We start from the raw sequence: 25648 nt of genomic DNA, 5'->3' as shown, positions 1-25648 counted from the left end.
TAAGCAGAAAATAAGAGGACCATATAACTAACACACATATGAAAAGGACTTGGGTGTCTTGTAGATTCCAAGCCAAATGCAAATGCAAGGCCAGCTATATCAAAAGAAAGACATTGTCAAGATCAAAAGAAGCCATGATTCTTCTCTGAGTTGGTCAGACTGCCCCTAAAAGACTGCATCCAGTTTTTGGTGCTGCATTGTAAGAAAGACATGGTTGAACTGGAGAGTATTCAGAGGAGAGCAGCAAAGATGATAAGGGGCCTGGAAGGAAAACAATTATGGGAATAATTAGAGGCATAAGGTATGACTTAGCTTGGAGAAGTGAAGATTGCAAGGAGACATCATGTTAGAGCTGGTTCTTACCTGGTGAAAAGCAGGCAGCTTGATACCAGATCTGGCCGTTACCAAAACAAGAAATACTTGGACGTTGTCCCTCTCTACCAAAGAGGTTCTAGCGCTTTACATAGAGTAGGAGGGGAAAAGAAGTGCAAGGATTTAAACACTGGTTACAGTGTGAACAGAACTCACATTCGATACGTAATAGTTGCTGGAATTCCTTCCTGACGGGCTATTGGCTCTTCCTTATCCTTCCATGCCTGTTTATCTGTTCCCATCCAGCTTGGTGGGATGGGTCCGACACAGGATGGCTGTCCAAGTATCCGAAGGGCTGTTGCGTATGAGAATTATTCAGAGCTGCTCCAGAATACAGGACGAGAAACAGAGGGCTCCAGTTTCAAGGAAGCAGATTTTTGGTCTGACTCAGGAAAAATACCCTAACCCTGAGAGCTCCTCAGCACTGGAACTAGCTGCCTTGGGGGGGGGGGTAATGCTCCTTCACTCAGGGTGTTTTTTGAAAAGAGGCTGGTTCCTTGGAGATCCTCCTGATCCACTGATTCTTGCACTAGTGGGGAGCTGGACAGGAGGATCTCCAAGGAACTTTTTCCCCCTTACATTATTTGGTTCTAAAGTCAGGACCTGCTCTTTCTTGCTCCAAAATGCAGGATGCAGAATAATGGATGGAAATTACCAGAAGCAGATGCCAGTTGGAATTTGTTAGGAACAAACTTCGCAACAGAAAGACCGGCTGGGCAGTGGACCCAGTGATCCAGACAAGTGGGGGGCTCCCCTTGGTTGGATGTGATCCAGTGGAGGCTGAGCATTTAACCTGATGGAGTTAAGGGTTGGTTTCCAGACCTCTGGTCATTGTGGGGGCTGTCCTCTGCAGCCGCTCCAGTTTCTCTGGTTCCCTTTTAAAACTCCACACAGTGGTCTGAGTGTGGTCTAACCAGGGCAGCAGGCAGCGACGTGGGGATCTCCCATGATCTGGATGCCTGGCTTCTGTTCACACAGCCTTTTAAGCTACTGCGTCACCGAGAGAGAGGTATGTACACATGCACGCACAACCCCCACCCCATCCACCAGGCAACTGATTGTCCAGCGGGATTGATCTCCCCTGTTCAGGAAGGTTGAAACCCACATGGGCAGAGCTGCACAAACGATCAGGAGAGAAGGGCCTCTTCCTGGGCAGTTTTTCAGGCCAGTACAGCCATGTTACTCGGGTGAGGGGTCAAGGTGGCTCCTGCCTTCAACATTCTCCTCTTTCTATAGCATAAAGCCCCCAAATTCAGAGCAATAACTCAAGACATAAATTAGGGGTCGTGCAACTGTCCCCAGATGTTTACCAGCCAAAGGGCCATGGGACTGATGGAAAATCCCCATAATGTAAGTCCCCCCCCCCCCAGGGCTTGGACAGAGACCAGCTTCAAACTCTCCAATGCTTTCCCAATGCTCCCAGGAATGCCAGCCTGCTTTGGTATTAGTGCAAGCAGAGGCTGATTTGTGAGAAGATGACCAACTGGATTAGTGCCATGTGCTTCGTATGGGGCTGCCCTTGAAGACCACACGGCAGCTGCAACAGGTCCAAAATGTGGTGGCACGTGCAGTTCTGGGTTTCCCCATATTACACCACGGCACTGTTGGGTGAGCTGCGCTGGCTCTGTTTCTTTCCAGGTGCAATTCGAGGTGCTGGTTATCACCTTGAAAGCCTGGAGTGGCACGGGCCCTGGTTATCGGCAGCTCTGCCTCTCTGTGGTATTCGTCCCCCCTGCCAGGCTGGATAGGGTGGGCATGCCCCAGGTGCCTTCCCTTAAACATCATCTGGTGGGACTCTTCTCCACAGCTGCCCTGGCCTTTGGAACAGCCCTCTCCCCGAAATCCAGGAGGCCAGGAAGACCTGGCTCTTCCCCCAGGCATTGGGCTAGGATGGGAAGGAACCGGTGGCTGTGGCGCGGATGGGTGTTATGGGGCCGTGATGGGGAGGGTGCTGCTTTGTATATGGCTGACAGGATTGTTTTGCCATTGTTTGTACTGGTTTTGTTGTGAGCAGCCTAGGGTTACTGTAAGATGGGTGGCCTTATACCTGTTACCTTACCTCTGGTGATCCTAGAAAAAGAAGTGCGAGGTCTGTTTCAAAAGCAAAAGATTGGAAAAGCTCCAGGTCCAGACAGTGTGACCACCTCACGTCTGAAAGCTCGTGTGGAACAACTGGCCCCCGTTTTCACATATATTTTTAATAAATCGCTGGAGACAGGTTATGTCCCTTCTTGTTTTAAGAGCTCTACAATCATCCCCGTTCCTAAGAAATCCTCCATCAGCGAGCTGAATGACTGCAGACCTGTTGCGCTGACATCTGGTCATGAAGACCTTTGAGAGGTTAGTGCTGGCTCACTTGAAAGCCATCACGGATCCCGTTAGACCCACTGCAGTTTGCTTATCATGGAAACAGGTCAGTGGATGATGCTGTTAATATGGCCCTTGCACTATATTCTGCAACACCTTGAATTTCCAGAGTCTTACGCACAAGTTCTTTTTGTGGACTTCAGCTCAGCATTTAATACTATTATACCAGAAATTCTTTACAACAAACTGATCCAGCTTACTGTGCTTGACCATACCTGTAGGTGGATAATCAGTCTTCTAACAGGTAGGAAACAACACATGAGGTTGGGCAAAACTACATCCAGTACCTGGTTAATTAGTACAGGTGCCCCTCAGGGACGTGTGGTTTCCCCGCTGCTTTTCTCCCTTTATACCAATGACTGCATTTCAAAAGACTCTTCTGTTAAAATCTTGAAATATGTGGATGATACAACTGTCATTGGTCTAATTCGAAATGGAAATGAGTCAGCATACAGACGGGAGGTTCAACAACTGGTTTTGTGGTGCGGTCATAACAACTTGGAATTGAATACACTTAAAACCGTGGAGATGATTGTGGACTTTAGGAAGAATCCTGTTCCTGGGTTCTATACTTTCCCAAGACCTGAAATGGACGCTTAACATTACAGCCATCATTAAAAAGGCACAGCAAAAGATGTTCTTCCTGCGGTAACTTAGGAAGTTTAAATTATCCCAGGAGCTCTTGGTACAGTTTTACAGGGGAATCACTGAGTCTGTTATCTGCTCCTCTATAACTGTCTGGTTTGATTCTGCAACCAAACAGGACAGATTCAGACTCCAACAGATAGTTAAGTCTGCAGAAAGGATAATTGCAACCCACCTGCCTTCTGTAGCAGAACTGCATACTGTGAGGGTCAAAAGGAGGGCAGAGAGGATATCTGCAGACTCTTCCCATCCTGGATATAAACTGTTCCAACTTCTTCCTTCAGGATGACGCTACGGAGCACCATATGTTAAAACGTCTAGATATTGGAATAGTTTTTTCCCTTGTGCCATTGCTCTGTTAAACACTACATGACTTGATATGTGCTAGACAGTGGCTTCTCCCTTTGAAAAAGTTATTTACTGTGTAGTGTTATTGTTTATTATTTTTCTGTTGCTATCCAAACGCACTGTTGATCTTGTTGTTCGTCACTGAAGACAAATTCCTTGTATATATTTTATACTTGGTCATTAAAGTATTTTGTATTGTATTGTATTGTATTGTATTGTATTGTATTGTATTGTATTGTATTGTATTGTATGGAAGGAAGGAAGGAAGGAAGGAAGGAAGGAAGGAAGGAAGGAAGGGAGGGAGGGAGGGAGGGAGGGAGGGAGGGAGGGAGGAGCTGAAGATCACCAGAGAAATAATGTGTGTGACTGATCAGCCCCAAGAGCTGAGCCTATAAGCTCTGCTCCTGCCTGCCTGCCTGGACTATTTGGCAGAGTCAGGCCCTGGGGAGGTAAGGAGAATGCTGGAGCGATGGACACATCCGTATCTTAAGAATGCTGAAAACGGGGGCAGCAGCAACTGGGCCAGCACTCCAGCAGTTTCTGGGGGAAAGTTGACCTTGTACTCCACAGGGCGACAAGATGGGGAAAAAATGGCATTGGAGACAAGGTTGGAGGAAAGCTGCCAAGTATCAGGGCAAACAGTTCTGTTATCTTATACATTAGTTACCACGGAATGGCTCCCTGAATTAAAAGCACGCTAAGAGCAAATATGCGCACACATTCTTTGATGGAAGCAATGCAATGAAAGCCTATTGGGGGAGTTTTTAAGAACGCGGAAAAGAGGCTTTCTCAGCCCCTTGTGCAAATGCAAAGGTAGAGTGAAAATGAAAGGGGCAAAGACAAATGGAGGCTGCATGCACACATGATGGCGTGGAGCATCTTGTGAAGTCAGCCGGTGGGTGTGGGTGGGTGCGTGTGCGCGTGGCGTGGTTTCTGTGTATCTCGGCCAACAGTTTCTCCCCTTGCCTGCTGGTTGTGGGCGAGGCTGTGGGAGCCACTGGGCTTGGACTCCTGGACGTGGATGGAGAGGGGCCTCACCCCCTCCCCTGGCCTCTCCCTCCTGGGCACCCTTGCTGCCACCAGGACTGATCCTGGACTGGCAGGTCAGGCTCCCCTGCTCTCCCCTTCTTGGGCACCAGGCAGCTTCTCACCTCTGCTCTGTCCGGAGGAGGAGGAGGAGGTTCATCCGGCTAGCAGGCCTGGTGCCGGGGCATTAAGAATCCCCTGCTGGTCCCCTGCCAGCTCCCTTAGGCACTGGGGCTCCCAGGTCTGGCTGCAACAGCAAGGCAATCTCACTCCTGCCCTCTAGAGGTTGCTGGATTTTTGCAGACACATAGAGGAGAATGACTTTTATCTTTATCCGGCACTGCCCAAGGAGATTATTTTGCATTTCCTGGCCTCGGTGCACCTGCTCTACTTTTGGCCTCTGCTCTCGCAGGCTGACTTCTGACTGCTTGTCCCTGGGCTTACGTGGAAGCAGTCTCAGCCTTACCCTTCCAGTTGCCTGGCTCGCGAGCAAAGGTGGCAAGACCTTTGTGGACGCTGCTGGCAGGTTTATTTCCCGGCTGCACGTGTCTGGCCCGCTCCAAGAGCTCTGGGTGTCCTGCTATGGAATCACGGATTTCCCTCTAAGCATCCCCTGCAGCTCTCCGCAAGACAGGAAGATGCTTTCCACGACGCCTCCGAAGGCAACGCTGCTTAGCGAGGGGCAACAGTGTTTTATTCAGGCGGGCTGGTTAGCGAGCGGCCTGCGGCTGAGTTCACACGCTCAGGCCTTCTGGTTTCGGGGAATCGCACGGGGGCCTAGCGCGAACGGGGGCGGGATTCCTTGTTGGCAGCGGGGGCTTAGAAAGGCACGCAATCACCGCATGGGCATCCTGAGGCCGGGCGTCGGGGCTCCGGAGCCCCGGGATTCAGCGAGGCCGGAGCCGCCGGATGGTCTGGGGAGCCACGTCGGGGCCCTGACCGGCAGCTGCTGCTGCTGCAGGGCGGCACGGGTCGAGGCAGGGGCTCCTTCTCGACGAGACACGTGGAAGGAGGAGACGCCGCGGATCGGGCTCGCCGACGCTCGGGAGCGGCTCTGGCCAAGCCGAGGCCGAGCGCGCCAACCGAAGACCGGCGCTCTTGCAGGCGCAGCGCGGGCCAGCGGATGGAAGCGGCCCTCCGCCCTCGAGGGTCCCCTCGCGGCGCCCACCCCTCTTCCGGGTGGAGCCGTGGCCGCGGGGAGATCCGCCCCAGCCGCCGCGCCTGCGCGCTCCGCCCGTCGCTCCGCCCGACTGGGACGGCCTCCGAGCCGTCGCCGCCCGCCCACCCGCGCGCCCACCTACCCGCCGGGCGGCTCTGGCCGGCGAGAGAGAAGGGCGCGGCGGGCAGAGTGCAGCTCGGCGTCGCACGTCTCGCCTCCCCGGACCAGGTAGGCCGCGCCCGGCGGGGAGAACCAGCCGTGGCGGAGCAGGGCAGAGCCAGAGCGCCTCTCCCCGAGCCCCGCCCCTCCACGTGCGGCGGCGGCGGCGGCGGGTCCGCGCAGCGCAGCGCAGCGCAGGGCGCCGGTCCGGGCAGGAGCGGGGCGCGTCGCCGGCCCTCCGTGGCTCTGCGGAGCAGCCGGGCAGCTGCCGGGCTCTCCGCCGCCTCCCCCGCGCGCCGTCCGGCGAGCCCGCTCCCGCCTGGCCCGCTGCCCCGCGAGCGGCGGGAGGGCTCGGGCCGCCGCCCTGCCGAGGCCCCAGGCGGAGCCGATCCCTCCCTCGGCCGCTCCCGCCGGGTTCCGCCTTGCCCGGCTGGGACGCTCCCGTGGCCTCTGGCGAGCCGGAGCCGCGGCTGAGCGGGCTTGGAGCCCGCCCTCCCTGCCTTGTGCCGCCGCCGCCGCCGCCCGCTTAGGGACTGCTGCTCGCGGCCGGGCCGGGCCCGGCGCTGCTCGGAGCCCCGCTGGCGGAGAAGGGCCGGCCCCGGCCGGGGTGGCGGAGCCAGCCCAGGCCTGCGCGAGGCGCGGGGCGAGGCCGACCGGCCCGAGAGGGAGGCCGCAGCCCCGAGGGCCTTGCCGGTCGCCAGAGCGCGGGAGGAGGAGCGCCTGGCTGGCAGCTTCGGCGGGCACCGTCAACCCGCCCGGTCCCCGTCCGGGAGAGCGAGCCGGAGGCGGCTGGGCGGCTCAGCCCCGGCCCGCTCCCTTTCTTTCCCCGTCCGAGCGCGCCGGCCCCGGCCCCGGCCCCGGCCCCGCGCTGTCTCGGGCGGTGGGACGTTCGCGGGCGATTTCGGAGGGGCCTGGCGCGGTTGTGCGGCGGCGCCAAGGAGGCTCTGGCAGAGCCCCGGCTGCGGCTTTTTCTTGCAGAAGCGTCCCTGGAGGGTCCCCCGTTTGGGACCGGTCGGCTTGGCCGCCTGTCGTCTCTGGGGTTGGCATTTCCCCTACTTGGGGGGCATGGAAGCAGCCCGGGAGAGAACGGAAGCCGTGCCCTGCTGGACCGGAGCCCTGGCCATCTCGTCCAGCAGCCTGCTCTCCCAGGGGCCAGCCAACGGCACCGGGAAGCTCCGCAGGATTCTCCCAGCCGACGGCCTCCGGAGGCAGCCCCACGGCCAGCGAGGCCAGTGGGTGGAAGCACCTCGTGCTTTGGCTAGTCTTGAGGAGCAAAGCAGGGTGGGGCCTGTTAATCCTTGGATGGGAGACCACAGGGAAACTCCTGGGCTGTAGGCTCGAGTGAAGAGTTGGAAAAATATCCGGGGAGAAGCCAGTGATGAATTGCTTCTGAAATATTGCAGAGGAGGTGGCCCGGTTGGGTCATCAGGGGTCAAGTCTTGTTTATTTATTGGGGACTTTGATTAGGACTGTGGTCACACCAGGGAGTTGACAATAGATTATTAGCCGGACACCAGTTGAACTCTGCGGTGGGGTGTGGGGCGGTGTCCTCTAAACCCTGTGGATTTTCACCCCGAGTGTTAGAAAGAGGTTGGCCCTTTGGCTTGGCTAAGTAGATACAATCACGTCTGCAGTGCCTTCTGGCGGATTCAGGGTGATCACCAGCTGAGTGAATGACTTAAGGAGGGCTCCAACTTCTAGTAGTAAAGATTCTGGCAGCAACAGGGAGACCCCTGTGCCGTTTTGAGGGGCAATGCGAAAGAAGCCTTTGGGGTGCTTTTCTAACTTCCCCGCCTAGCCTGAAGCCCTGGGGTCGCCGGTGGTCTCCCATCCAAGGACTAACCAGACCTTCTTTGGAGATGGCTAAGTTCAGCCTGGGGTTGCCACCTGCCTTGGGCTTGCTGGTGGTTTCTTGCCTTCCTTCTGAGTGCCAAGGCCACCTCTGGGGCAGAATTCCTTGTCCTGTTCTCTGAACACCCCTGGGGTAGTTCCGGTTGAGAGAAGGGAGCCAGGGAGGCCCCTGGGGGAGAGGAAGACCAGTCGGTCTTGGCTTGTTCCCAGGATGAGCAAGGTGGCATCTTCTGACTGGTTCCCCACCCTGATGGCCTGGATGTGGAAACTCAGGGCTGGCACCTGGCCCAGGCCAGCAGCGCTCTGTACAGCTGGCAAGCTGCCTTGGTTTCTCTGTGGTTGAATCTCTGGCTCTGGCGGTGCTTCTGGCCCTTGGTGCTGGGTTGACTGGGGAGAAAGGCAACCTTGGATGTGTGGGTTAAGCATGTGGGGTGAGTTGGAGACTGCCCCCTCCTGTGGACCTTCCATGGAATTTGACTCTGCCGAGAGCACCTGGGTGGGGCTGGGGGAGGAGCCGTAGTTGCTGGGCATGGCTGTTGCACGAGCGAGTGCACAGGCGCGTGTGCACAGGCGGGCTTGGCATTCCAGAGGGCTGGCCCCAGAGGCTTCAGACCCTCTGACTCTAGTAAGGACAGCCACCGAGAGGGAGGGTGGGAGCAGCGCTTCTCCTTTAACACCTTTCCTGAACACTTTATTTACTTATTAAACCAATTTATATAACTACCCATCTCACCACAGGCGACTCTGGGCAGTGTTTGACAAAGCTAAAACCAGTCAGTAAATACATTGAAAATATATTGGCCCTAGCCTGGGGAAGGCCATGCTGGTCCTTTGGATCCCCTGGCCAGCAGAAGATTGGGCGTCCCCACAGTCTGGCCTCCTGCTCTGAACGCAGGGGCTCTCCCTCAGCCTCAGCCGGGATCCCCAGCGCTTCCTCCTTGGTGCGCGTGAAAACACCTTTGTGAAGATTGTACCCTGAAGTGGGGTGGCAGATGGCTCTGGGCAGCCCCTCTTCTTCAGCAGCCAGAGACCAGAGCCTGCCCCCAAAGGGCTTGTCTCGGGGGCAGGTGGGCCTGCTGCTCTGCTCCCACGAGAAGGAAATTCTGGCTGCCTGTCAACTTGCCCCCCCCCCCGTTCCCCCTCCCTCTCTGGAGGGACAGAGAGTAGGATTAATGTCAGCCAGCGCCCGGGCCCCCCCCCTCGCCCTCCAGGCCACACCAGGGAGGGAGGAGGCGGCTGCATTCCGAGCATGCCACAGGGTTGGCTTCCGGGATTTGCCATGGCAGCAAGGAGTCTTTTGTGCCCCCCCCACTTGCCCTGGTGCCCCAGCTGCTGCTTCCTCTGCCCAGGGACCTGTCCAGGCCTTCCCTGTGCCAGGCCAGGGTGCCCTCCAGTGGGACTCGGCCGCTGCCCACTTCTGCCCTGCTGTGCCCTAACCCTAACCCCTCCCAGGGCATCTTGTGTGGCAGCTGCCCATGCCATGGCTGGGACTCACGGTGTGTGTGTGTGGGGGGGAGAGGGAGCTTGGCGGGTTGTGTTCCATGACGCCTCTTTGTGGGCAGGGCAGGTGATCGGGCAGCAGGCCCTTTGTGCGGTGGGTGGGGCTCTGGGGGGGAGGTGTGTCAGGCCTGTTCTGCCGCTGATGTGCTCTGGCAGCAGGTGGCAGCACTGCCCGCTCTTGCCTGGGCTCAGGAGCTGAACTGCCTTACGCAGGGCCTGTTCGGGATTGGATGGGGGACCACTGGGGAATCCCACTGTGAGCTAGATGATCAAAGACAGTGGCATGTCTGTGTGGTGCCAAGAAAGCTGCCTGGGGCTGCTGGCGAGTTGCTGGGAGCCAAGCCTGACTCAAAGGAGAGTTTGTATCATGGCACACACCTTTTAGTTGAACCACCCACACTTCATGGGAAAAAGGGCTTCCATTGAGAAATACGGATTTCAACAGCATGATGTCAGGAAGCTCTGCGGTTCCCAAAGGGGAGGATTGGTACCTGTGGCCCTCCTGCCCTGAGCTGCCTGGCCCTGCCTGGCCCTGCAAGTCAGAAGCACGCAGTGGCACCCGTGCAGACCACTGCTGAATCTATAGTCTGCATGGGTAAGGTAGAATCATAAGTAGAAGGGGCCTTAGAGAATATTTAGTCCAACCCTCTGCTAACTGAGGAATCCACTAGATTCTGGAGTGTCTCGGTCCATCAGACAGTGCCCACAGTCCGTTGGAAGACTTCCAGGCAAGGAGAACTCCCCACTTCACGGGGCAGCTGGTTCTACTGGATGATGGCCACATCGCCAGGAAGTTCTTCCTGATGTCTACCTGAACCTCCTTCCTTCCTTCCCTCCTTCTAGTTTTAGCCCTCTGCTTCTGGTCCTGCCTTCTGTGGCAACAGAGAACATACCTATTTCCTCTCCTGTGTGACAGCCTTTAGATGTTTGTTCTCTGTCATCCCTTCCTGAGGCTAAACCAGATCTTTTAACCCTTCCTTCAGAGCTTGGTTTCCAGATCGCTGCCTCAGTCTGCTCCAGTTTGCACTGTCCTTTTTGAGCTGGGGTGTCCAGAGCTGGACCCAGGACTCCAAGTGGGGTCCGACCAGGGGGACAATTACGCCCATGATCTGGACGCTGCGCTCCCAATAATGCACCCGATGATAGCATCGGCCTTGTTGGCAGCTGCGTCACCCTCCTGGGTCACAAGGGCACCCAGGTTCCTTTCACATGTACTGCTGTCAGCTGGGTGCGAATGTTAGGGATTCCCAGTGCCCCCCCCAGCGTGGGGCTGTGAATCGAAAGAGGGTCTCGGCTGTCTGCAGAGTCAGCCGTGGCGCCCCCTGAACAACTCAGGGATGATGGGATCTGCTGGGCGCCAGCCCTTTTGTCCGGTGCCTGGGATGGCCCCGAGGGACGGCAGGCAGGAGGCCTGGCCGCCTCTCCCCCTGCCACGTCCTGCCTCCTCCTGCCCTCCTCCACTCTTGCTGTTGTCCATCTGGAAGGGGCCAGAGAGGCTGGGCCCAAGGCAAAGTGGGTCCCTGGGGCCACCGCCTGACAGGCCTTGTGGGGCTCAGAGGTGGGGTCATGTTTTGGAGCCTGTTGGTGGCCACAGAAGCATCTGGGATATAATCACTGAAAGGAAGCAGTTTGCAAAGGCGGTGGCTTAGCCGAGAGGGTTGCTGTGGTCTGGAAGCTTTTCCCGTTGCCCTGCCAGCGGCTTCTTGGGAGAGGCCACGCCTTCTGTTCCAGCAGGTAGTTGTCTTAACCCAGTGCTTTGCCCAAGAGGAGATCCTGCTGGGCAGCATGATTCAAGAAGGCTGGCCAGCAGGAGCTATGAATGGAGGCAGAAATGCCAGCTGCCCTTGGAGGTGGCCATTGTAGACCAAACAGAGCCAGTCGCAGCTGCTGGCTTAAACCAACCATGGCTTTGAAAACCAGGAATGTTTTCTGGGGTGCAGACAGTCGACCAGCCTCTGGTTAGAGATGATTGGTATTTCTGTGGCTTGTTCATGGTGTTTGTGTATGTGTGTGTTTTATAGAGATGGATTTTGCACACGCAGGTTGGTCTGCCTCTGGCTGCAGCTAGGTCCCTGGGAACTCTGTTTCCTGCGTCCTCTGGCTGACTGCATTGCTGCAGTTTGCAAAGTGGGAACTTTGGTGTAAAGGCTGGAAGAGACATTGGGGGTCGTGCAGCACAACCGCATCCAGTGCTACAGCATCTCTGGCAGCTTCTCTTTAAAGATCTCCAGGGAAGGAGGGTCTACCACCTCCTGAGGCAGCTGAAACGTTTCATGATCTCCAGCCAAAATCTGTAATTCCTTCCTTGTAATTTAAACCCATGTTTACCTGTTTTTTGTCCTGCTCTCTGAAACAATGCTGAACAATTCTACTTGTCTTCTGTGTGACAGCCCTTCACATACATACTCCAAGACAGCCATAATGTTTCCTTCCAGTCTTCTCTGTTCCAAGTCTGACATACCCAGTGCCTCTACCTGTCGTTCAGAAGCTTCTCCTGTCTGAAATTGTGGTTGCTTTTTTTGCAGCTGCATCACACCTTTGGCTCACAGTCAGTTTGTGACCCACCAAGACAGTTGGGTTCGCTGCACTGGCTGTGTGGCACCCAGTCCCTCCCCTCCTCACATTCTGTACTCATGGCTTTGGTTCTTCCTACACAGATATGAGACTTTGCATTTGTCCTTACTGGAATTCATCTGGTTGGTTTCAGCCAATTGTTCCAGCTTCTCCTGAATCTTGATACTTTCCTCTAAGGAGTTTGCTATCCTGTGTCTTCTGCAAGTGCGATAAATGGTGTTTCTAACTCCTCTTCTAAGTCACTGAGGGAAATCTACACTTGTTCAGCAAGTTCAATATCCATGTAATAGTAGCATAATGCGGCTCGTGTTTTGCCGTCGTTTGTAGTAGGTTCTCACAGGAGACCTTCCTTCTCGATGGCTTTGCTGAAGTGGAGGTACAGGTCACTCTCATTGTCACTTTCTGAAAAAGGAAATCAGTTTGTTTTGACTGATTTACTTTTATAAATGCACAATGTGGTTTGGTGTAAATGCTCACAAACCAACTGTTTAATAGAGTGGGTTTTGTCCGGTGTCAGCATCGAGGAGACCAATCTGAAGTTTTGCCCGTGCCATCTTTTTTTCCTTTCTTTGAAGATAAGAACAACAAGAGAAGATTGTCTTGCTTCAATCCATGGGGTGGTGTGCTGGTCCTCCCTGATTTCGCGAAGATCACAGAATCATGACATCCACAAACTGCTCCACGACTCGCCCAAGTCACTTACTAATAGGTGGTTTTCTCTCCAGAGGCATTGCCCTTCCTTTCCTTCTGGGATCTGCCTTCCAGCTCTCTGCCCCCCCGCCCGCCCCGCATGCTGGGAGTGGCTGTTGCCTCTTGTTGCCCTCTGCTCCCCTCTGACCCGCAGGCCTGTTCCTTCGCGCTTCCCTCTGCTGAGGCTCTGAATTCCTGGGGGTCAGCAAGGGGCACCCAGCTGACCTTGGTTGATCTCAGGCTGACCAGGGGCAGATCTGGGATGGGGAACCCACCAGAAGATCCCAGGACTAAGCTGGGAAGTTTGTTCAAACATCCGTTCAGGAAGCCACGGCTAACTGCTTCCCTGTTGTTGCCAGGAAAACTCCACGACCTGGTGGTTGAGGTCGGCTTCCCTTTGGGTTGCCACCAGGGTTGCCCGCGGCTCTTTGGGGGCACCCCCTCCACGCGTGTCTTTGTCACCCGCTGCCGTATGCGCTCCGGGGCCCTTTGGTGGAAGGTGCGTGGCTGCGGTCCGTGTCCTGCTTCACCCCTCCAGCTCTGAGAGTTCACGGGGGTGGGGAGTGGAGGAGGCACCTTCTCTTCTGCTGGGAAAAGGCTGACAAACAAGCCGCGGGGCGGGTGCCTGGAGGCGATTTGCTTGCTTGGCTCCCTCTGCTGATTGCCAGTCTCTGAAGGGGGCCCTGTGGGATCTTCTGATTAATTAGCTCCGGCAGCACAAGGACCTTGAGGAAAACCCTAACTAACCCTGGCGCGGCGCAGCTTGCAAGGAGCGCTGGTTTGATTTCACAGCCGGAGACAGACTGTGGGCATCTTTCTTGGCGTCTGGAAAATCTCTCCCTCCCCCAGACCTGTAATGTGGGGAGAGTTGTACTCTCCGCTTGACGAGGATCCCCCTCCAATGTTGGAGGAGAAGAGAGAGGAGAGCGTGGGGCCTTTTTGGCAGGGCTCCTCACAGGGCTGGTTTTTTTTTTTTTTTTGGTTTTTTTTTGAGAGAAAGCTGACGGCCCCAGAGGCGGATTCTGGCCCACTGAGCTCTAGGCAGCCGGAGCAGGAGGGTCTTCCTCATCCTGGGACATCTGCATGTGGGGTGCCCCCTTTCTGGGCTCTGATCTTGCTCTTCCTCCTGCGGGAAGTGGAGGGCTGGACCTGCTGCCGATCTGGCTCCATATTGAGCCCTGGGCTGCTTCCTCCTGTGGCCTGGGGGGTCCAGAGCCACAGAGGCGGCCTTCCTCCGCCTCACCCTGCGCTTGCAGAAGCAGCTGCTGGCGGCGGGGGGAGGGGGGGGCTCCTGCTGTGAAGAGCGCTGCTCTTCCTCCCCTCCCCAACCGTAAGGACCTCTCTGCTGCTCTGCCCTTATACAGCCATTTCCTATTCTTGGAAGCGTTTCCCTGGGATTGTGCTGGGTGAGTCCTCCAGAGGAAATCCTGTTTCCTCCAGTGAAAAATGCAGCGCTGGGTCTCCCTCGGGATTCCTTGGGCCCCTCCCTGGAAAGGAATGAAGGCTGCTGAGCCCCCTCCCCCTTGGAGGAAGCTCCACTTGGCATGCCCCTTCCACATAATCTCAAAGATGTACTCGCGTTAAGGGACACTGCCAACTCGAGGGCATGAGGGCCCCACAAATTCCCTTGGCTAGTGTGTGTGCGTTTCCCCCAGGCTTGTCTTGGAGATCATGAGGTCTAGAAGCCTTTTCATTTGATCGCTAGAAAGCCAGGGGGTTGCGGATAATGCCGGTGGGGGTTGTTGGAAGAGGCATTTCCACAGTGAAAGATTGCAGCCGCCCCAGAGTCTGGACACTTAACTTTTCCTGCAAATACATTTTTTCTCCTTAAAAGGAGAGTGTCAGCTGGCTGCTGGCGGAGGGGGGGGAGGCGGGCTGGAGCAGAGCTGCCTGAGGCGTGGTCGGGTCTCTCTGTTGCTGGCCGTGCCACATCTGGCACGCCACAGGCAGCTCAGATGACACTGCTGAACCTTCGGATGACCAGCAGTCTTCAGAATCACAGAATGGGTCCGGTGGGTCACCTTGTCCAACCCCGCTCAGTGCGGGAAGGGCTCCACAGAATCAGGAGCTGGCCGTCCAGCCCCCGCTTGGAAAGCTCTGGAGAGGGAACTCCACCATTGTTTTAGACAGACTTTTCCTCTGATGAGTCCAGAAATTCCTTCTGAAATTCAGCCTGACTCTTCTTTTAATTTTATTTATTTATTTCAGTAGTTGAGGTGGCCGTCCATCTCACCACAGGATTAACAGTTACAAACAAGGACCTCTGATAAACCGTGCATCCCAGTCATAAAACTGTATCACCAGCAGAGCTCGGCTCACCTGGCCCAAATGCCTGGCAAACAGCCAGGGAAAATGGTCGCTGCGCTGGTCTTTCTGCCGCCCTCTGGTCACCCGCTCTCGCCCATGAGCCCCCTTGGTCTTCTCCTCTGCAAGCCAGGCCCGGCTGTCCCCTCTCGCTGCTCCTCCTGGGGCTTGGTTTCCAGATCCCAGTCCTCCTGGGAGCTCTCCTCTGAATCCAGGCCAGCTTCTCCCATTCCCTTTTAAAGGGGGGTGCCCAGAACTGTATTTGGCACCTCCGGGATCATCTAACCGGTGCACAGGACAGTGGAACTGGTACTTCCCGCGATTTGGATGCCGTGCCAAGATTGCCTTGGCCTTGTTCGCTGCTGCCTCGCATGGCTTGTTCATGTGCAGGGGCTGGCCCCCAGCTGTCCTAGGGCCTTCTCCCAAGGCAGGTTTCCCAGGGCACGGCCCCCAGGCAAGGACCTTATGCTTGTGCCTACCGAGTGCCGAACGTTGAGGTCTGCAGAGGTGGTTTTATCTTCTAAAGTTATCCGCAACTCTGAAGGCCCTAACCCCTTGTTCTGGCCTCGGGATCCTTCGTACAGAAGTGGAGCAGCCCTGGGCTGAGGGAGCAGCCTGGGGGCTTCGGTCCCCACTTCCCAGCAGGGCAGAGCCATCAACGGGCATTCTTTGGGGGGCTGAGGGTCAAGCAGCTGTAAACCCATGGGGCGCAGTGCGCGTTCTTCTCCAGTCCGCCGTGGTCCAGCTGCAGGCCGCCTCTTGTGCCGGTGGCAGCGTTCGAAGGGCTGAGGGCGGGACAGCGTCATTCAGGGGATGGATAAGGCCGAAGCGCAGCGGGCTGAAGTCGCCAGGGTGGTCGGTGAGACTCAGAGGGCCTGTTCTGCGCTGGAGGCCTTGGAGCAGCGGCTGGGTGGGGGCTCTCCCGTTCCCTCAGCCTGCCTCTCTCCGTCTTGTCCACCCTGCTGAGGCGCTTCGGGCCCAAGCTGCCGCCGCCGCCGCCTCGGGGGAGCCTGCCTTCCCCTCCCCGAGCGAAGCTGCCGCCGCCCTCGCACCTTCCCTCTGCTGTTTTTGAGTCTGGGCCCCGGCCAGGCCCTCCCGCCCGCTCCTCTCCCTCGTTGCGGGGTTGGGGATCCGTCCGGACAGCCTGGCCCCGGGCTTGGTCTGGCTGCCCGCTGCCGGGTCGCCTCACCTGCCGCAGGAGACCCTTGCACTTTGGGTGGCCCAGGACATGTGGTGGAGGAAGGGGGAATGGCTGTCCCCTCGCTCTTCCATTTGGAGGGGGCCCTGGAGAGAGTCGGCAGGCCGTGTGCTGAGCTTTCCCGGTGCTCCTCTTCTGATGAGGAGGAGGAGGAACGGCCCCGACGCCCAGCATTCCTTCCGGCAGAATGCCAGTGGGGAGGAGACTGGCAGCCGGGAGGGGCGTCCTCCGCCAGTGCTCCTGCTGGATGCTCGTTCTGTCCCCTGGAGCAGCTGAAGCCCACCCTGGGTCTGGGCCATGGGCACAGGAGAGTGCACGCAGAGCAGGGGGAGGCTGCCAGGAGGTGCAGACCAGAAAGGGGGTGGCCATCGCCCTGGGGGGTGCTGCCCACCATTGCAGAGCCGGTGAACAGCAGCAGCCTCCTCTGCACCGGTGGCCTCAGGGCAGGCAGGGGAAGATGCCCAGGGCGGGGAGGATGGGGCCGCCCTCCGTCTTGGGGGGGAGGGGAGACGCACAAGTTAGGTAGCTGTCTGCCTCCCCAGTCTGCAGTCGTGTGGGCTGGGCATCTTGTAGTTGGAGACCCAGCAGTGGTGGGCCTGGGCTTCTCCTCCTCCTCTCTGAAAGGGCAGCGGTGAGGCTGAGAACGGCTGACCTTGGGGGGCCAGTGCACAGCCTACAGCTGTTGTTCGCGGTCAGTAATCCTGCTTTGCTAGGACTGGCTCTTGATGGGTGCTTAGATGGGCTTTGCACTGGATGCTGCCCTGGGGGAATGGGGCGGGGGGGGGCAGTTGCTGCTGCCGTGGAGCCCCCAGAGCAAGTATGGCTTATTGTGACCTCAGGCGGGGTTTCCAAAGGCCCGCCTGCCTTTGAAAAACATCCAGGGGCTTTCCTGCTTGCTTCCCATAAACTCATGCCCCACCGGGAAAGTTCCTGGAGGCATGGGGTGCTGCTTGCTGCCCTGCTGATATTTCCAGATTGGCCCAGCAGGTCAGGTGGCAGAACCCGAGTCTGCCCCGGTTGGGGGTGGGGGGCCAAAAGGCCTCCGATCGCCCCCCATGATGGAAGTTGGAGGAGGAGCAGTGTTGGGGGGTGCTCAGCAATTGTCTTTGTGGAACATTTTGGGGCCTGGGTAGCTTGAAATAACAATGGAGACCAAAATCTGACTGTTATCCTCTAGCTTCCCTTCCTATGGATTTTGTTTTTAGGAGTGTCACTAGGATGCGTTAACTTTGAAATTAAGCAGCACTGTGTTGCCTGAGAGCGGTAGGTCTTTATGGATTCTCTGTGGTGTTTTGGGGGCCCTGGGGTGTGGCAGTTCTGCCCTGGGTGCTTCTTGGAGGGAGGGAGCGAGTGCTCAGCCTGGGCTGCTGGACCACAGTCTGTCTTCTGTGGCAGCTGGGCAAAAGGAGGTCCGATGGGCGCTTGGTCCAGAGGACCGTCTGCGGCATGGGACATTAGAGCACAGAATGGGTGTGCAAGGGAAAAGTAATGGGACTGCTATAACTGCCACCAGTTTTCAGGTTAAAATTTGTCCTGTGATAAACCGAAGTTATTCATAAGGACTATTTATGTATTTATAATATTTGTAGCTCATTTTTAAGGGCAGGAGGTCTTCCAAAGCACTAATCTGACGCAGGCCCATATCAGTAACTAATAGACAAGAGAGAGAACATTTCTCCTGCATATGAATTGGGTTGGAGGCCAGGAAAAGGCCCACGCCCAGGGGACCCCGTGGCCCTTGATCCAGCCTGAGGGGACGTGGTGAAGGAGGCCTCTCAAACTGCCTCCAGAGGCAGCAGGCAAGGAGGGCCATCTGGTTGACTGAGCTCTCGGCCACATAAAGAAGGAAAGAGGAACTTCAGGTCTGACTGAGACGCACTATTTCTCTTGCCCGTCAGTGTGTTTCAGAGTGGCCTCCGCTGGCAGCCCCCAACTGCTAGGGGCTCAGTGTCCCCCGGCAGAGCTGGAGCTCTTGGCAGTTCTGTTGAGCGAGTCCGTTCAGGCGGCGTCTCCAGCGTGGGCCCTTCCCCTTCTTGCCTTCTTGGGTGGGTTAAGTCTTGTTCGCCTCTGACTGCTCAGAAATCACCTGTAGATACTTGTGGCAGTTTCCTGAGAAGCAGGGCATTCCTTCATCCCACTGTTTATGTACCACCTACTTCCTAAAACTCGTAGAGGTTTGTAATAAAAGTCAAAACATAAGAATAAAAAAGAGTGATTCTCAAACGTTGTCCTTATGAGAAACTTAGATAGAGGTCAGGAAGCTGCAGTACAGACAGAACATGGCGAAATGGACTGGCTCCAGGTTGGCAAAGGAGTGAGACAAGGCTCTGTGCTCTCCCCTTATTTATTCAACCTGTATGGTGAATATATATTAAGGGAAGCTGGGTTGGAAGTTATTGATGGTTTATTTAAGGCTGTCTTGATGTCTGAGCTGCCCTGGGCTTCTCCAGGTGGAAGAGCATCGTAATGATGACACCCAGCTTACCACTCACTGGGTCAAAGGGGAGCTGCCAGAGACGTGGTTTTCTTCTGGGTCCCTGCTCTGAGGCTTGCCGCGCCAGCTTGTGTTAGTGGGGTGCTCCTGCGACCCCCCTCTGCCCACAGAGGTACACCCGGGGGGGAGAAACCCAGATGGAGCACACCCACCTGTTCTGCCACCAGCCCCACGCTGAACCTCCGCCTCCACCTCAGCAGTGGCATCTCCTGGGGCACCCAGCAGGGCTTGCGGGAGAACAAAAGGCCGTCTCCGTTGGACTCGTTTCTGCCCTTGGACCGCGGCAGCCTTTGAGAGCAGCGTGGCTGTGCTGTTCCTGGGGGTGAGAAGGTCTGGCCTTGTGTTGTTCAGATGCTGCTTCTCCTGGTTTGCTCCCTAACCCTCTGGGTCCTCCAGGAAGGATGAGGAGGAGGCAGCGAGGAGTCCTGCCCACCTCGGTAGGACATCCCACCCCATGCCTTTAATTGGTGAGAGGACCAGCTAAGCTCCCTTCAGATGGACGGCCCTTTGCTTCCGAGCAGGAAGGCTGCTCCTCCCTGAGGCACGCAGGTGCGCCTCCTGAAGCTTCTTCTGGGATTTTGGGAGGGCAGGTGGTGCTCTGATCAGCAAGAAGAGTTCCCCCCGGGGCGTGCTCTGTTCCTGAGTGGCCTTCACTGCTGGTGGAGCAGGAGAGGAGAGACGTGCTCTGGACAGCACTAGCAGCCATGAACGTTGAGGGCCTGTGGTCACAGATTCAGCAGAAACGTGTTCTGATTCCTGCTGGGTACCACTTGCCCCACCATGAGGTGAGCTGGAGGGCCCTCCAGGAGGGGCGTGTGGCCAAGGGCAAGGAGTTGGTCAACAGAGAAGGGGATGCGTAGTTGGACATGCTGTGGGGCTTGCGCACCCAAGGGGTCTCATGTCTTGCTCCGTCTGGCGCCCTTCTTGGGAAGGGTCCCGTTTGCATTAGTGCCGGTTCTTGGGGGGCAGTGAGGGGGGCTGCCTAGCCTGATTCCTGGGCTCAGGTCAGCTTGGGGCAACCCCCCCTTCAGCATTACAGTTTGTGGGTTCTTTGAAATCGGCTGTGGTCCTCCCTCACTCCCTTCTTCCTCCTCCCAGAAGCTTTCTGAAAGTGCCAAGTGCAGCCCCCTCGTTGGTTGGGGCCATATCCCGATTCAAGCAGAGGCTGGACAGCCATGCTGGGGGGGGGGATTCCTGTGCTAAGGAGGGGCTTGAAGTCTCAGTGGCCTTTCCTGCTCTGAGGTCACAGGAAAGAGAAGACGTGAACGATCGGGGTGGGGGGCACAGAGGAAAGAGGGATGGAGCTCCCAGAAACGGGGGGACTTGTAGGGAGTCCTTCAGGAGGGAAAAGGCCTTCAGGGGCTAACTCCTTGGGACAGCTGGGCCCATGGTAGGCAGACAACACTGGAGAGGTGGGAGAAGCAGATCCATTTGGGGGTGCAGAAGGGCCCACATGGGCCCCTCCTTGCAGTGGGGGCTAGCCTGAAGAGGAGGAACTTTGCTCTGCATGGCTGGCCCATCCCATCCGAGCACCAAGGCCAAGCAATTGGGCCGGGGCTCCTGGGCCTCAGCTGGGCTGTTCTGTGCCCCTGCAGGCAGTTGAGGGTGACGGTGTCCGGTTGGCAGTGATGGAGAACGCCCTGACAGCCCGGGATCGGGTGGGAGTGCAGGACTTTGTCCTGCTGGAAAACTTCACCAGCGAAGCAGCTTTCATTGAAAACCTGCGGAGGCGGTTCAAGGAGAACCTCATCTACGTGAGTGCGGGTGTCTGGCAGCCGTCCTGCCTGGCCTGGTGGGTCGGGGGCTCCCTCCTGGGGCTCTGGCAGCCCCAGAATCAAGACTCTCCTTTGGGTGACTTGGGTGGTCCCCTCCCAGTTGGGGCATAGAGTGAGAGATGCCCAGCTCCAGCAAGCCCCTTCTGCTCAGGCTGGGTGCTCTGAGGGGGCCAGATAGATGCTGAGGCTGGTTGGTGCTGGGGGCCAGGAGCCCAGGGGGTCTTCCTGAGAAAAGGTTCATCCACTGCAAGACGGTTGCTGGAGGAGGACTGAAATATCCTTGCGGCCCAGGAAAAGGCTTTGGTCCCTGGGTCAAAGGGGTGTGTGCTGCGAACCCTTTTGAAAGGGGCCCTGCTGAGCCAGGCCACCTGCCCCCTCCCTCCTGACCCTTCCTGGGCTGGCTTCCTCCTCAGACCTACATCGGCTCAGTTCTGGTCTCGGTGAACCCGTACAAGGACTTGGAGATCTACAGCAAGCAGCACATGGACCGCTACCGTGGTGTCAGCTTCTATGAAGTCTCCCCTCACCTGTGGGTACCTGAGCAGGCGTGATGCTGTCCGCCCCCATCCCTTTGCTCCTCTGCTGCATGCCCAGCGCCAGCTAATGGCATGAAAGAGAGAGCAGGGAGCTTCTCCGCTCCTTTGCCTAGCAGCTCAGCAGGAACGACCGGGGGGGGCACGTCCTCCACTCGGAAAGAAGGACGGTGCGCAGCCCCTGGCAGAGAGAGAGAGAGCGCAGAGCCCACAGCTGTGGGGGTGGGGGGCAAAGCTCTGGCAGCGCTCTCCTTCCTGCTGCTGCAGGGTTGGTCCCCCTGGGGCTTGGTGGCAGCCAGATCCTCTGGGCTGCTGCCCCCCCACACCGCCCCTTTGTGGCCGGAAAGATCTCCAAGCCCCTGGTCCTGGGCAGCTGGAGGAGGAGAGAGCATTCCTCCCGCCGCTCTATGAAAATGCCAAGTCCATCCCATAATGGTAGCGTGCGATTCCGGGTGGTTCCACTGTGAGCAAGGCGGCCCTGCTGTGTTTTTCCCACAAGAAGCGGCAGAGAATGGCGCCGTCCTAGAGACGGGCTCATTAACTGCCGCCGTAGCCTCCCTGCTGGGGGAGAGGTGCAGTGGCAGAGCAGGCGGCCTGTTGCCCTTCCCTTGCAGCTACGCCATCGCGGACAACGCCTACCGCTCGCTGCGGACTGAGCGGAAGGACCAGTGCATCCTCATCTCAGGCGAGAGCGGGGCGGGCAAGACGGAAGCCACCAAGAAGATCTTGCAGTACTACGCCGTCACGTGCCCGGCGAGCGAGCAGGTGGAGACCGTGAAGGACAGGCTGCTGCAGTCCAACCCAGTCCTTGAGGTAAGCCTCATGGCTCGGCGGGGGCTGGCCTTGCTTTGGGATCTGCTAGGGAGCGCTGCCAGCCTGAGTCCAGGCCCTCCAGACTCTTTCCCCATGCTCGGCGGCTTGCTTGTGGCAGTTGCTCACAGCCGCCACGCAGCTAGAGAAACCGCTTTATTGCAGACAGACCCACGGCAGACGCGTCCGTCCGTTCCTTCACGTTTAGGACGCAAACGTTGGCCTTAGAGCGCGCTCTCCTTGGAGAGCTTTGGGGTCGGCGGAAGCGTGGCCACTCTCTTCCTGGGATGCCTGCTCGCTGTTGATAGCGGTCTGCCTCTCCTCTTCCCCTCTCTGGCCACAGTCCCCGGGTGTCCACACCTTGCTCCTTCTCCAGGGAGCTGGAGGCAGCGTGTAGTGGGGGGGGGGCCTTCTGGCAGAGAGGGCCTGGGCTCTGACGGAGAAGCAGAGGCCCAGTTGGGCTGGCAAGATCCCCAGCTGGATTTCTGCTTTTATGCCATTACGGTTCTGTTTCCTGATCAGGCCTTTGGAAATGCAAAGACCCTGCGCAATGACAACTCCAGCCGGTTTGGGAAATACATGGACGTCCAGTTTGATTACAAGGTGTGTGAGTGGATGAGGGTGGTGGGCTGACAGCTGGAAAGCGAGGAGGTCTGTGGAAGAAATCCTGGCTTTGCTCTGGGGGCTCATGTGCCCACCCCCTCCGATTCCCAAGGAAGCCATCGATTCCCAGGTGGGCTCCCTGCCTGACCCCCCACAAGGAGACCAGGCTGTCTGCGTGGCGCGTATGCCTGGAGCCTCCTTCCCTGTGGCCATCTTCGCAAGCAGCACCATCCATGCCTTCTCTTGTGTGGTCCTAGGGGGCTCCCATTGGGGGTCACATCCTGAACTACCTCCTAGAGAAGTCACGGGTGGTGCATCAGAATCACGGCGAGAGGAACTTCCATATATTCTACCAGCTCTTAGAGGGAGGGGAGGAAGATCTGCTCAGGAGGCTGGGGCTAGAGAAGAGCCCCCACCAGTACCAGTATCTTGTCAAGGTAAAGGGAGCAGGTTGGCGTGCCCCCTCCCCCTGCAGCTGGGTCCCCTAGCACAGCTGGGGCCCTGACAGTGAGGCCGCTCCTGCCTAGCTGTTCTGCAGCTTCAGCCATCTCGGCCACTCTCCTTTAAGGGGGCTGACGGCTGCCACAGAGTGCATGCGTGGGAGTGTGTGTCTGTGTGCCTCCTGCTGCCGCCTGGGTGTCACCCAGTTTCCCAAGCTGTGTGTCAGGGATGGGGGTGGAGAGCAGGAGGCTGTTCTGCAGGAGCCTGATCTGACACCTTTCCAGGGCCAGTGCGCAAAGGTCAGCTCCATCAACGATAAGAGTGACTGGAAGGTGGTGCGCAGGGCGTTGTCAGTCATTAACTTCAGCGACAGTGAAGTAGAGGTAAAAAGCGCAGCCTTCTCTCCTTCGGGCGGGAAAGCCCTTTCCTAGGGACACCCCCTGCCCCACAGCTAGATTCACGAAGCTTTTCCTTTGCGCCAGGATCTGCTGAGTATCATTGCAAGCGTGCTGCACTTGGGGAATGTGCAATTTACAACCGACGAACATGGCAGTGCGCAAGTGACCACGGAAAACCAGATCAAATACTTGGCCAGGGTGAGTCATGGGATCTGTCGGTCTCCCAAAGGCCCTTCCTGCCCTCCGCTTTAGACACGCTGAAAGGACAAGTGGAAGCAAAGTGTGCCAACTGCCTTCAGAAACTGTTTCGAATATACAATACTTGGAAGTTTAATCGCTCAGAAATCTACTCTGTTTACTGAGACCATCCCTGGCTCAGCTGAGGTTGGCTTAGGAGGTGGGTGCAAGTAGTTTGCGATCAAACAGGGTGCTGCCTTCCGTCTGTTCATCCCATCATCTGCAGAGAGCTGGTTTTGTCTTTGAGGGGGTCTGGCTGAGCCAAGCCAGGTGGCAGGAAAACGAATGGGCGGCCAGGTCCAGGTGGCAGGGGGAGGAGCCTGGCCACCGACACCTCACTTCTTGCTGCCTTACCTTCTCTACCCAAATCTCAGCCCTGCGACCCGTGTAGGAGGGGCTGGCTGGTGGCCTCACACTTCCTTTTTTCCTTGGTTTGTAGCTCCTGGGACTCGAAAACTCTGTTCTGCAGGAAGCGCTGACCCACAAGAAGATCACTGCAAAGGGAGAGCAGGTGAGAGGAGAGTTGTGAGCAGAGCAAGATGGGGCGCGGTCTGGTGGCTGTGTCCAGCCTGATCCCTCACCAAGAGCCATTGGGATCCCGGGGGACTGGACCTGGCCCCTTCCTTGTAGCGGGAGCTCAGCGTGGCCTCAGTCGGAGACCAGTGGCTTCCCTTTCCTCCCTCGCAGCTGATCAGCCCGCTCAGCTTGGAACAGGCCGCCTATGCGCGAGATGCTCTGGCCAAAGCAGTGTACGGGCGCACCTTCTCCTGGCTCGTGAATAAGATTAACAAGTCCCTCGCCTACAAGGTGAGTTCGTCTCCGGTGCCCCGGGCGTCGGCTGTTGCAGAAGACTTGGGGAGGCCTAAATAGTGCCTGCAGGTTTTCCACGAGGGAGCACTTTTCTTGGGGCGCAGCCCCATAGCCAGAGGTCACTTGCTTTCTGCTCTGATCTCAGAGAGGAAAGGCGAAATTCATGCTTCCTACTGGCTCCCCTTTTTGGGGGGAAGGGGGGTTCAGTGGTTTCAAGCAGTTTCAGGTGGGCTGGAGCCCACAAAGGGATTTCTTAGGCACCGCGTGCTCTGTAGGACACACCGCCTCACAACGGCCAGCTTGTCTGTTTCCCTTGGCAGTTCCCAGCTCGCATGTCTCCCTGGGGGACAGGGCCTGTCCTTGACAAAACAGAAATACCTGATATTTTTGTTTTGCCTAGCTGCAGATGCGCCAGAAAGAATTATACAGAAGCCAGTCAGGAAGACTTCAGCATTGTTTTTGCTGCCCAGTGCTTCTGAATGTTTCTGCCTGGTAGGCAAGTCACGTTTAGCAAATTTTATACAGGCCTCATTTGCTGTGGCACTTTGCTGTTGCTAGTTCTTCCCTCTCTTTGCCCTGTTTTCATATATTTTAATGGGAAGATGTATTTTTTTAATTCAGAGGCCACCCGCTTCTAAGTCATTCTGGGGGGCTGACGCTTTAAAAGCAAGAACAGTAAACTAAGAAACGAGTCACAGACACCCAGAAGAGAGAAGCACCAAACCAAACAACCCCAAAAAGGTTGGGCAAAATACGTGTATTTAAGGTACCAGGCCAGAAACCGGGAGACCACGAGTTCTAGTCCCGGTTCCCTAGGCGCGAAGCCAGCTGGGTGACCCTGGGCCAGTCACTCCCTTTAGCCCTAGGGAGAAGGAGGCAAGGGCAAAGCACTTCTGAAAATCCTTGCCAAGAAAACCGCAGGGGCTTGTCCAGGCGGTCGCCAGGAGTCCACACTGGCTCAAAGGCAGTACGCACGCGGGCGAAATGAAATGAAATGCAGGAAATGTATCTTCTCTCATTAATCAAGCCTTTGGGGCTCTCTGGAGTAGCAGTTTGCACGTCGGACGGACCTTGCTGCTCACCCGTTCTGGAAAATGGCCAAACCTTGTTCTCTAGCCACGCCAGCAGCCTTTTCTTTCTCAGTTTCACAGACGGCAGGCTTATTCGCTCTGGGCGCTATTTTTCTTCTGTGGGCAGCCGGCCTGTATTTTGTCTCCTTTCATTGGAGCGCTGCAAACTCTTAATAGGTTGCCATTCTGTTCTCTGGGGAAGCAGATCCCTGGGGTGGCATCAGGCAAGCCACGCGTTGGCTTGTCAGGTTGGTATTTTGAAACGGGACCCTGCTGAGTCTGAA

General features: G+C 57.0%; 1 protein-coding gene across 2 annotated transcripts in view; it reads left to right on the top strand.

Annotated features, from left to right (window-relative positions):
- Positions 1-5988: 5988 nt before the first annotated feature.
- Positions 5989-25648, top strand: part of MYO1C (myosin IC) — a 32904-nt gene continuing 13244 nt past the window's right edge. For both annotated transcript variants that reach the window (XM_088138624.1, XM_088138625.1), the window contains exons 1-10: positions 5989-6145; positions 20283-20441; positions 20876-20991; positions 21610-21808; positions 22328-22408; positions 22666-22845; positions 23134-23232; positions 23332-23445; positions 23924-23995; positions 24172-24291. In XM_088138624.1, the coding sequence (XP_087994750.1) occupies positions 20316-20441; positions 20876-20991; positions 21610-21808; positions 22328-22408; positions 22666-22845; positions 23134-23232; positions 23332-23445; positions 23924-23995; positions 24172-24291 (1107 nt within the window). In that variant the 5' untranslated portion in view covers positions 5989-6145; positions 20283-20315. The remainder of the gene's footprint in view (positions 6146-20282; positions 20442-20875; positions 20992-21609; positions 21809-22327; positions 22409-22665; positions 22846-23133; positions 23233-23331; positions 23446-23923; positions 23996-24171; positions 24292-25648) is intronic.

This window comes from Python bivittatus, unplaced genomic scaffold (genome assembly GCF_059951505.1).
Source record: "Python bivittatus isolate LINGU-HERP-01145 unplaced genomic scaffold, Pbiv_v1 ctg000240_np1212, whole genome shotgun sequence".
Taxonomy (NCBI): Eukaryota; Metazoa; Chordata; class Lepidosauria; order Squamata; family Pythonidae; genus Python; species Python bivittatus.
Note: the sequence above shows the minus strand (reverse complement) of the source record. Positions and strands in the feature narration are given on the sequence as shown.